The following is a 12,866-nucleotide window of genomic DNA, read 5'->3' on the forward strand; positions in this document are numbered from 1 at the left end:
AGGTAAGAAAAGAACAGCTGCCGAAGCAGCGCCGCATGGTAAGCCCGAGTGTAGCTCGGGGTTACCGCTTTTGGTACTGAAACCTTACCCGGAGCTACACTCGGGAATACCGTCAGGGAGGCTACAGGCAGAATTTTATCTTTTTATTTCTTTTCTTAAAATTTCATGTAAGCAACAGCACTTGGAAAAATTACCCGAGAATTTGGATAACATTTTGGCAAAGACAAATGGGTAATTTTGCAGTGAACTCAATTTGTCACATGTGCCAATACTTACCAGGAAATCTGGAAGGCAATAAGGATATTCCAAAAAAATGAAAAAGTGTTCAAAGTTTACAGTAAATCAGTAATTTCTCACATATAGTAAAAACCCTTTACCTGGTGTGGTACTAAACCTAAAGAGGTTGGAGGCTCATTCATTCTATCGTCACTGCTACTTGCCATCGCATAGCCCCTGCAATAGGAAATGAACACAGAAACAATATTACCTCTGTTTTATCATGTCTGAAAAATATTTCTTTCAACTAAAACAGATCTTTAAACACAATGCTTAAAGTGAAAAAATAAATATAAGGGCAAATTTCTACAGGCTGTTAAACTGGGGAAAGGAAGGGAAGGAGGAAATCTAGCCAGGCCAATTCTCAGTCTGTTCTACAAGCATATCTTCACCACTTTCCCATCATGCTGAAGTTCGACCACCTCTTCCTAACACCTTCATATTCCTATAGGACAGTGAAACTGTTGAAGGAACTACAGGAATGTGTGGTAGCAGAAGAGTGAGCAAGCTTTGAGCCTGTTTTCTGATAAAAGCCGATGAGCTAGGATATACTAGAAGTAGTCACACACAGGGCTAGTAAGTAATAAGGGCCACATCGAACAGAATTGCTAATATTCAAACTATACTATGCTATAGAGTTTCTCCCTGATCATCGACATGTTTATATCACAATGCCAGGTAATTCTGACAGGCAAAGCTTCAATACAGAGCATCAAACTTTGCCCACACCTTCCTACTTCAGACGAATTTTTATTGCCCTATCCCTATTACATTTATTTGAGCGGTTTCTTTTGTACATTTGTTATAACAAAGCCCACCCGGGCTGAAACGTTTGTGCATGGTTCCCCTTACCTGGGTGGATTTGAAGATTTTATACACATGACATGCCTTGTTTCCAACCTTCTTTTAGAATATACCTATTGTCTCAATGGCCAATAGGATTGTGTGGGAGGCATGAAGGGGGTGGGATAGCTTTGTATTCAGCAGGAGGTGCCAAAGTTTTTACCATTACAATGGCCACAATCAGCCATAATGGCAGGGTTTTGGATCCTGCAGATGGTACTTGTTTTGTCAGCGTGTGTGTAACAAGTCATTACGTTACCCAAAAAAATAAGGAAATCAGGTTTGCAGCTGCAAATGCTTGATGCAGTGTTACAATATATGAAGGGATGTGATTGGGATTTGGGACCAGACCAAATTTAAAGTGGTTGTAAACCTTAGAAACTAAATATGAACAAAACATATCCCTCTATAGTGTATACTTGTCTTAATTAAGAGCACTAAGTGTCATTTCTGTTTGCTGCCTCCTTCCTCTGCTACCAGCGTAAGTCACTTCTGACAAGTTTTCCTGACACCAAGAAAATAAAGGTGACAGGGGAGGGCACAGACTGTGATTGACAGCCTCAGCTCTGTTACTGTAAATTGTGTGGAAGGGAGGGGGGGGGGGGGTCTTTTCCCTCCAATCAGCTCTCAGAGCTCTCCTCAGTGAGTGTAGCTTCAGCTCCCCTGCTTTTCAGAGCTGAGAGATCCTGGGTAGATTCTGCAGCTTGAATGATGGTAGGGGAGAGATGGTTGTAGATAAATAGGTACAACTTATGTAGGAAGATTTATTTAACAACTTCCCGACCGGCCGTTGCATATAAACGGCCGGACGGTGGCAGTGCAGGGTCGGGTGGCCGTTTATAAATGGCCTCCCCGCACCCTGCTTGTGCACGCTCCCTGGGAGTGCGCAGCACCGCGATCTGGTGCCCGCTGTGTCCTCTGGACACAGTGAAACACTGATCGTCGGACAGGACCTCTGTACGAGGTCCCGATCATGTGATCACTGATTGGCCAATCAGTGATCACATGCAAAGTAGTAAGCAAGATGTCACTTGTGACATCATTGCTTACTACGTGTGAAATCTGTGAATGATCACAGAGGTCACATGGTACAAGGCTATTCACAACAGCCTTGTACCATGTGACAAGCTGTGACCAATCACAGCTCACTCAGTACTTCTCAATGAGTGCAGGAATGCACACAGAGAGAAAGAGAAATGATTGCTTTTACATCCTATGTGGGTGTAAAAGCAATCAGTGTAAAAAAAAAAAAAAAAATCATCACCCCCCCACAAGTAGTACAGTGTCACCATGGTGACACTGTACTGCTAGGGTGACAGTATGTAAAAAATAAAAATAAAAATAAAAAACAATAATATAAAAAAATAAAATAAAAATGTAAAAAAAAATGTTTAAAAATTATAATTTGTTGTTTTTTTTTTCTAAAAAGATGACGGAATAAATTTTGGCAAAGATTTATGATGAAATATTATTTATTTGCAAAATTTTATAAAAAAAACACTTTTGTTCAAAATTTTTGGACTTTTTCATTTACACAGCAAAAAAAAATAAAAATCCTAGCGGTGAATAAATACCACCAAAATAAAGCTTTATCTGTCTCAAAAAAATGGTAAAAAATTAATTTGGGTACAGTGTTGCATGACTGCGCAATTGTCATTCAAAGTGTGATAGCGCTGAAAGCTGAAAATTGCACTGGTCAGGAAGGGGGTAAAAGTGTCCGATCTGGAAGTGGTTAAACTCGGTGTATCGTCTGAGGCCAGTCACTTCACTGAGTATATATATAAGGGTGTACAACCACTTTAACCCAGATTTCTAGGATTTGAATTTAAATTAAAAGGTTAATTTAGTTCATGGCAGTTGAATTTTGGCACTGATCCATGTTGACCTACACACTCCCTTAGACCTTCGTATGGAGTCTCATAACAGTCAATAAGATGTGGGAGCTGAATACTGAAAAAGGGAGACTGAGAGCAGCCATAGTGCCGGTGTGCTCGCACAATGGTGAGAGGACAGGGAGAGTGAATAGCGAATAGCGAATAATAAGTGTAGCTTATTTAGTGAACTTTGCTTGCGTTTTGTAGATTGCAGTGATGATTTACACTCTTCTTTGTGCTCCCACCTGTATTCAGCTAGATTTTTCAGATTCATATTCAGAATATTTTTTTTATCCCAAAGGAATTAATAAGATACGGTTACATTGAAGAAAGACAACACAAAATCACAATAACGAACAAAAACAAGCCACAAACAACAATAAAACTACCAATAACAGCAAATCAATACCAAGTAAAACAAAATGAATACTATACTATAATAAATCATACAATCCTATTAAAACACTAAATAGTAATTAAACTCTAAACTGCTATTTTTTTCTTTTACTGGGGTCTTTTATTCTCTTTTTTCGTTATAATTTGACTTGCACTGCACAAAGCATTTGAAGCCTCTTCTAAGCTGTTGCTTTCCATTGTTTTTAATCTTTGTCTTGCTGTTTATGGAAACAATTTGCAAACGAAGGGCAAACATGGGAGATGCATTTATAATGTGTTTCTACATGACCTCCTTACAAAAATAAAACATTATAAAGGTGAGTTTATTCGTTTTTTTTCGTTTTTTTTACATTCTGCTTTCCCCAGTTTTGCCTCTACAAAATGACTGCGTCGATCACAGTGCTTTATGAACCAGATGAGTACCAAGGATAACAATGAACCGTGGAGATATGAGTTCCAGCTGACCACTCACTGGTTCGCGTGTCACGCTATGATTAATGGATGAGCTGTCTTAAAGCCAAACCACAGCCAAATTTGTTTTTGTTTTGGACAGAGTTGGGAAGGATCATAACATCTCTGTATTCTGTTTCCTTATTAAAGGAGAAGTTCACCTTTCCACAAAAAATATTAAATGCACATTTTTTCGAAGGGAAAAAAAAATGTGCATTTATTATTTTTTGTGTTAGGAGCAGGGGTGGACTGACCATTTGGTAACTTGGGCACTGCCCGAGGGCCCGGGGTCAGTAGGGGGCCCCATGAGATGCCCCTGGTACCTTTTTCATAGGCTTTTTTGAGTTTGGGCAAGGACACAGGGGCCCCATAATCCCCTATTGCCAGGGGGCCCCATGAGTTGTCATTCCGCCCCTGGTTAGGAGCTTGTAAAGCATTGCACCAGCGATCAGTAGATCGCTGATGCCATGCGGGTCTCCTGCAAACTGTCAGTGTATCTGCTTGTTTGTACATCCCGTACGGGGAAGCCGATACAGCACCGTGGTAGTTCATTCAGGACCACAAGCCGACAGCCACTTGACGTTCATTCATTCAAAGGACATGAATTAAGAAGGAACCCTCTGCACACTGCTATATACCCTTTCCAGCAAATTTTGCAATAAAAAATAGGGATATTCAGTTCACACAATTTGCAATTCATGCTTATCTGGCCAGATGCGTCAAAGTAATCCCTGTATGTCCACGATGATGATCAATGAAAAGATTTCTAGCATCCCCATTGATTATCAGCCCAAATTCCTTAAAATATAGGAGTGTAGCTTCAGTATGCCTTTCCCTCAGTGCATATTGCCAGTATGGCAAACACAAATACTCCTACGCTTGGGGATGGACTCAACATAGGCTATAACCACATCTCAGATGTCCTGGAACATGCACACCTTGCTGTCCTCAAAGGACCGGGGAAGTCCAATGCACTGGATACAGAGAAAACAAACAAACAGAGGGCACACCGGCCTAGTGCATTACCTTAAAAAGCACTTATTGAAAAGAATAACGGTAGGTATTGTACTCACAGATGACAATAATGCCAAAGGCACATCATGACAGAATAGCACTGTTCAATCCACACTAAGTAACTGTCCGCAATGGGAACCCTGGACTTCCAAAAGGCTAACGCTTTTCGAGGACTTGCCTATTCCTCAGGTCTGTCTATTGACAGGTCTGCAGGAGACCTGCATGGCACCAGCGATCTTGTGATTGCTAGTGCAATGCTTTACAGGCTGCTGCAGCCAAAAAATAATAAATGCGCATTTTTTTACCTGCAAAAAATAAAATGTGCATTTATTATTTTTGTGCAAAAGGTGAACTTATCCGTTAAAGCTCATTTATTGTTTATTAAGAATTTGTAAATATCTGAGTGTGATCCATTTTTTCCTAAATGCACCTGAATGAATACTTTCCTCTATGTGGTTTTTATTTTTAGGAATCTAATGTCTGTGAACATAGGCCTACAATTGTATTTGAAAAGCATTTTAAAAAAAGGGTCTTGCACACAGAGTTTTAAACATAAAGCGGAGCTCCACCCAAAAGGGGAAGTTCCGCTTTAAGGACTGTTCCCCCGCTCCCCATTAAGGACTGGCACCTTTGGGGAGTGGGTACCCGAATTTGACAGGTACCCGCTCCCACTTCCAGTCCAATTGCCTAGGCGATCAGAAGCGGAAGTTGTCCTCCCTCCCTGTAGTCTTTTGGAACACGTGACAGGTCCCAGAAGACTACAGGACCATTCACGAAGCACAGCGCTACTCGCGCATGCGCAGTGGGTATCCGGCTGTGCAGCCACAAGCTATCACAGCCGGGTGCCCACATTGAAGATGAAGGTCTCCTGGAATACAGAACGGCAGGTGAAATGAGCTGCGGGACACACACCACGGGACCAAAAGACAGGTAAGTGGCTGTTTTTTAAAAGTCAGCAGCTACAGTTTTTGTAGCTGCTGACTTATTTTTTGATAGCTTAAGTGGAACTCCGCTTTAAGTTAAATGTTGAAGAAATGTATACTGTGGTTTGCAGTGTTTCATTTTTCTACCGGCACAGTGTTTTGTTCAGTGATTTTGGTCTCTTTTGCTAACAGGAATGCATTGTATACAAATTGCAGATGCAAAACATACAGTGAAATGCATTTAGCATGCTTGAGGTGCTTTTTCACAATAACCTTAAAATCAAACTTAATTTTTAGGTAACAATCTGATCAAAAGCATCACACTGGAAGCCATCTGAAATGCACGGTAGACATTTTCAGGCATAGCACATACAACAATAATACATGATGCATTTTTCCTGGAGGGTTCGCACACCAGAATGTTTACATTAATCCAATGACATTCATGAGAACATTTTAAGGATAAGTGGGATATAAATGGTATCTGTGGGATAGACCATTGAATGCATTTTGTTACATCTGTTCAAAAATGCAGAAAAATAGCTCTTGATCCTGTCAGGAGTTCACAGCTGCCCTGTGCTTACTTCCTCTGTTATCTCAAGGAGTCTAATTGGCCCTCCTATTTATCTTGGACTTAGGAATAATTAGGGTCTATGCTACAGAGAAAAGGATGGAGATTAGTTTCAGTAGTTTAGCAGGACAACTAGAGATGACCACACAGTCCACAAAAATGCTCCCTTTCATCGGTGGTCAGTGGGGAAATGTCCCCTTGCACAGGTGGTCAAGGTAGTGCTCCCCCTTACATTAGTGGTCAGTGGTGAAAGGGTTACCTTATATTGATACCCAGTGAGAAAAGGGCCCTTTTAAACTGGTTATCAGTGAAGAAATGCCTGCTTACATTAATAGTTAGGGAAGTCCCCCCCTTACAGTGGTGGTCAGTGAGAGATGAACACTCTTAGTGGTTAGTGTAAGCGACAGATCAATCTACTAATGCTTACTTATCAAGGCACCCCTAGCAACCTCTGGAAGAACCCTAGGTTGCAAAGCTGATTTCTGAAATACATATATTGACCTACCCTTCAGGATGCTGTAAAACTGACACCATGAGCTCCACCGCCAACGCTCCAGCAATCATGGATAACCCTGGCCGGCTGACCGTGCACTGCTGATCAAGAGTACGATCTCTAGTAGACTATGTCAAAAAGGAGGAAATAAGATGAGCATTATCGCAATCACAATTATAGCATTCAAATGATGTACAGCAGCTAAACTTATTTTTTTTAAGCAGTTTAGATATCTTGTACAAGAAGGGCTAAAGTTGGCCATAAACTAATAATAGTGTTCTTATACCATTTGCTCAATTTTTTAGTTGTTAGCTGGTTCAAATTGACAATCGTTTTCACAGTGACAAAATGTGGTTGAAAGTGAAAAATTCAAAGGATCAGGATGGAATATTTTTCAAACAAAGAAATTTTGAACAATGTATGTTTTTTTGTTCAGAAAATACCATTAATTCCAAAACTGTTAAATGCAAATAGAAATTTGAAGTATTTTCTAACATTTGTCAAGCCTCTGTGGTCATCACTGAATGTATTGACCGGAATTTTTCATGCCACTGTTCATACGAAAATCTACCATTGTATGGCCAACTTAAGTGTGAAGAAAAGTTATGTTTGTTGTTGTCTCACAGACATCTGTCTAAGAAAATATGGGCCATTTATAAAACATGAAGGCCAAAAGGCCTTATATTTGCACTTTATTAAAAATATTAAATTTCATATTATACATGTCAAGAAAAAGGCATTTAAAAATAGGTAAACACTTCTGGGGGAACCAAGCAATTTTGAATTATATCTTCTAACTGCTGCCCCTTCTTTCCTTGTGCTCTGAAAACTGTTAATACATGCTGGTGCCTGTATAAACATTGCTTTATTTGCATTAGGTTGCCTGCAGAAAAATGCACACCAACAAGATGCATGCAAGGCAGGACAGAACAGCAAGGAAGGTATCATGAATCACTACAAATAAGAATTCAGCTTTTACATATGGAGGACTGTGATTCCATGGGTTGGGCATGCAGGGCTCTGCAGCTTCTAGTCTGTTGCAGTGATTGTAGTATGGAAACTATCATTTGTGGTTCATAGAATCAAACTTGTATGTAAAGCAGAATACAAGGAAATATTTATTTTAGCAGAATACAAAGCAAATGTATGTTTACCACTAAAAAACATTTGTCCTTTAAGTGTAAAACATATAGAAATTGAAAGAGGTACATTACAAAAAGAAGGAAAGCATCTATAATACACTGTTGATATAACAATGTGCTTATACATGCAGTAGCCTGCAGTTTCCTAATACTCCTGAACACAGGACTGGTTTGACCAGGCAAAGCTGTAAACTGTCCACCGATTTGCTTTTCAGTAACTCACAATTGGGATCACCGATTTGTGCAGTAACATTTGTACACTATGCAGATACAATGCAGATGAGATCCAAGACTGGCTGTAATATGATCTAATGTAAACATAATTTTTGATCAGTAGTCCTAAAATATTTAATACATAAAACTCTGAAGCAGCTGTTTTTTCCTAACACTGCCTGCTGCTTGCATTTCAGTGTCAACTCTCATCATCTATCAGATGTGTAGCCTAGAGCAGTGAAAGTGCATTTATTATGCAAGTAGGGAAATTGTCTCATTGTTAGCCACACTATGGCCAATGGAGAAAGGTGCCAGCTACAAAAAAATAAAAAGCTTTAGTGAAGATGGGACTGGATGGCTTTGGTTGGGTGAGAAAAGTGCAGAACTGTCATCTCTGAAGCAGGTAAAACTCACAGGTACGATTGCCATGCTAATAACCGATAGCTGTGCACAGGGGCGGATTGACAGCTCATGGGGCCCCCGGGCAATAGGGGATCATGGGGCCCCTGTGCCCTTGCCCAAACTGAAAAAAGCCTATGAAAAAGGTACCAGGGGCATCTCATGGGGCCCCCTACTGACCCCAGGCCCTCGGGCAGTGCCCGAGTTTCCAAATGGTCAGTCCTCCCCTGGCTGTGCACACTCCCAACTAGAACAGTAAAAACTTCTATCCCAAAAGAAAAGAAAAACCTTTCACCCTTGAAAGTAATACAATGTGTGAACTCTTCTCTCAACTATAAACTAACCCAATCCTATCATCTACACATCAAATAAAAAATGAATTCACATGAAGTCCCATAAATGTCTCTGAAATCTCAAAATGTCCAAACACTTTCTTTTCCACCTCCAAATCACATCGTGTCACACTGTATATGGTAGTCCAACGTGTTGTATCCCAACATTCGTGAACCTCAAAAACATATAAACTAGAAATAGTGTATTACCTTTTAAATAAACACGTCAGTGCAACAAATAATGTGTCATGCACACTGCATATCATGTGTACAAAAAGTGAGAGAGAAAAAAAACCCCAAAAACAATACTATATTTAATTAAATATAATATATAATAAATGTTTGATTAATATCACACGTGAATCAAAAAGTGAACACTCCAATTCCAAAAACAATGGTACAATTGCCATGCTGTTCAATTGTACCATGCATACTTGACTTTTATATAAGTGCTCCCATTGGGTCCCCAGCACGCAGTTTCTTTTGAAGAATCCACAAAAAGTATATTGAACTGCACGTTCCCATCTGAAAACTTCCCAGACCAAGAAAAGTCATTGGTGGTCAGTTTCCATCAGTGGTGCCTAACATTTGGCTCGACAGTGTTCCAGATCTCCTCCACTTGAGTGCCTGCACCATTTTAAAACAGTTTGGTGCAAGAACTGACAGCTTTCAATCCTGCCACAAAGCACTCCATAAAACATCATCTGTGCTGTCATCCACAATGCATATTTAGACAGAACAGTGATAATGTAGCCCTGACTGTTTGCTCTTAGGCCTTATTCAAATGTATGCCCTGATGAGTACACCCATGCAGAGGACTGTGTTTATCAGCAAGGAAGGCACAGGTGGTCCATGCAACTACGTGCAGCGAGTCTATTCAAATCAATGACAGGCGAACAGCTTTGCAGATCTTCATGCACATCGCTGAGTACATCCATGCAGAACTGCAGCACGGCTAAGAATGCAGACAGACTGAGATTGGACCTGTGCATCAGTCTCATCTATCTGCAATTTCCCCATGCCAAACCTCTGTAAAGGCTTGCAAACATCCCCCCATCCAAATGTATGGCTTTACCCCTTCATTGAGAGGAGAACTTGTCTCCCAAGTTAGAGCTTTAGAGTCCATGACTTCTTGCAGAACAGGGATTGGGGCTTGGGCTTAGAGTCCGAGGAGTGTGGTTGGTGATAGGAATGCTTTTTGGAAGTAGACGGAGTGGCAGGTTTTTGTACCACAGGCTTCGACTTTTTGGCAGCAGTTTGTTTGGTACTGCCCTGGATGATTACATCCAAAAGGTTTACTTTAGATTAGACGCCCCTTGAGGGTTAGGGACTGATGTGAATGTACAATATATATATGTAAAGCGTTGCATAAATTGATGGTGATATACAAGTACCTGTAATAAATAAATAAATGAAAGGTAACCATGGGCAAGGACTAACGTTTCCCTTAAAAAGGTAAGCATTCAATCTGTTTCTTACAAGGCAATTTTGCTAACACTTCTGTCATTAGATTCTTCACAATTCCTCACATGTGTACCAAAAAGATGCTCAAATGAGAACATTGTTGGGTGGAGTCCTTTAAAGTGATATTAAGGCTCCATGCACACTAGTGTTTTTTTAAGCTTCCTATGTGTCCATGTACATTATTTTAGGCTAGTAGCGTTTTTCAAGCGTTAGCAATTAGGAGTAGAAAAATAAAATCATTTTTGTAGAGTTTTTGAGAGCATTTTTCCAGCAGAAAAAAAAAACGCTGAACGCTCCTAACAACTTTTTCCTTGGCTTTTTTTTTTTTTTTTTAACATGTACTGTACTACAAGCCAGCACATGAGCTTATAAAAAATGCTAGTGTGCATGGAGCCTAAAGGCATTTTTTTTTTTTCTTAAATAACAAACATGTCATACTTACCTGCTCTGTGCAATGATTTTGCACAGAGCAGCCCAGATCCTCCTCTTCTCAGGTCCCCCACTGGCGCTCCTGGTCCCTTCCTCCTGCCAAGCTGCTTGCACTGGGGGCACCTGAACAGGCTCGCTCCCGAGCCGCTGCTCTGCGTGTCCATTCACTCACATAGCAGCGGTTCAGCCTACCCCTCTCTCTCCTCACTGGTTCACTGGCTCCCGCTACAGTCTCAGTCAATGAGAAGGGAGAGTCCTCAGAGAGCTGAGGTTCTCATGCACATCGTTGGTTCAAGAGGGGACTCAGTCAGGTAAGTGTTGGGGGGGGGGGGTGCTGTACACAGAAGGCTTTTTTACCTTCATGCATAGAATACATGAAGGTAAAAGGTAAAAAACCTTGAGCCTTTACAACCACTTTAAGGCATCCACTGAGAAACTAAGGGCATAGGGAAAATCCTCCAGGTATCTGTTCGACTCAGTATCCCTGAGGTCAGGGTTTCTATCTCTTGTCATCAGATGAACCCACACCTTGAGGCTTTGACTCCTCCAGCCATAGTCGCAGTTTGTAAAGGTTGCCCCCACAGGAACAAAAGGGGCTATACATAAGGCCTCCAAATGTTTGTTTAAAGCATCCTTGAATACTGGGACTTCATCCACTGGAACCAAGCGTAAATCATTTTGGTGGAATAAATACCATTTCAGGGTGAGCCCAGGCACTGTATAATACCTCCTTTAAAATGAGGATCTACAGGAAAAGATTGGGAATGCTGCAGTGGGCACCATGAGCCCAATCATGTTCCCTTTGGAGCAGAAGACTCCGGCAGCGATAATTTCACATTGTGCCTTTTTCTGATGGAAGTGGTCTGCATCAAAGGCCTTTTGGGTCAGAGATAAAACTGGACATCATTGTGATCATAGAGTGGCTCTATGCATTTTGTCTATGATCTGCACTCTCTAGTGACAGCTCGATCACAGGTATTGGTTGTGCCATGGCTAACGTGTCAAGGGCAAATGCTAGGATGTTTTTAAATGTCTATTCAGAATAACGGCTCCCATGACTGGCCATTTTACAACAATGAATGGTTGGAAGGGGGGTAATGTTAACAATTAACAGGTAATTAACAGGTAATTCATTTTGTTGTTTCACCATGTGACAGTGCAAGGAAAATATACTCTCCCATTTAAAATTTAATTTTCATGGTTATATTGGGTAATAATGGAAACAAACAAAAAAATAAAGAGATGAAAGAATAAGATTTATAGAAGTGTGTTGTTTTGACATATAGAGAGGTTGATGCAACCTTTTTAATAGACATGTCCAGTAATAGATTTTTATTGCGGTCTGTGCCCCCACTGGGAAGAATCACCCTGGTTGTCCTGGTGACCACTATTATTGGGACAGTTAGTGATGGATAAATCAACATTTTTACAATAAAGTCACCTGTTCAATTAACAATAGCAAGGCACTTATAGGGTTATGCGGTGACATCTTTCTTACAATTGTGTCAGCAGTGTCACCCTGTAACATTCACCACTGGTGGAGATTACAAGTCACCATATGGATAGGCATTGAAGAGACATGATCCATTATTGTCTCCATCAGTAAAATGTCCCAGGCAAATATGTGCAGCTGATGCTAGAATTAGTGTATTTAGACAGAAAGTGGCTGAAAGAGGCTGAACAAGAGAAAGAACTGAAAAGCAGAAAAAAAAAATTTAAAAAAGGAATAAAAATAGGTATGAACAGTATTTTATGAAACAAAAACTATGGTTTATGATACATTGTGCTTTAGGAAATTAAATGTTAGCTAATTAGGGTTTAAATGTAATAGAAAAAGCTTTGTGAATACTTTGACACTGCACAATGTCCCTCACCAGCTGGGAAAAGGTTAAGCTAGGACACCGCATTCAGCCTATTTTCTAGAACACAATCCATCAACATACTCTTATGAAAGAGTGAAGAAGGATATTACAGTATGTTAGTGAAGGGAAAGAACTTAAAAAAAATCCGCCAAAATTAATGATTGTGTGTTGGTAGCCACGGTCTG

General features: G+C 40.4%; 1 protein-coding gene across 3 annotated transcripts in view; it reads right to left on the reverse strand.

Annotated features, from left to right (window-relative positions):
* The window catches only part of ATG7 (autophagy related 7), a 398,197-nt gene that overhangs the window by 318,532 nt on the left and 66,799 nt on the right, over positions 1–12,866 (reverse strand). For all 3 annotated transcript variants that reach the window (XM_089678709.1, XM_089678707.1, XM_089678708.1), the window contains exons 15-16: positions 6,853–6,968; positions 378–453 (exon numbers count right to left, since the gene is read on the reverse strand). In XM_089678709.1, coding sequence (XP_089534835.1) covers positions 378–453; positions 6,853–6,968 — 192 coding nt within the window. The remainder of the gene's footprint in view (positions 1–377; positions 454–6,852; positions 6,969–12,866) is intronic.

The sequence above is a fragment of the Staurois parvus genome, unplaced genomic scaffold, assembly GCF_062004578.1.
Source record: "Staurois parvus isolate SC_StPar_1 unplaced genomic scaffold, SC_StPar_1.0 ptg000209l, whole genome shotgun sequence".
Lineage (NCBI taxonomy): Eukaryota > Metazoa > Chordata > Amphibia > Anura > Ranidae > Staurois > Staurois parvus.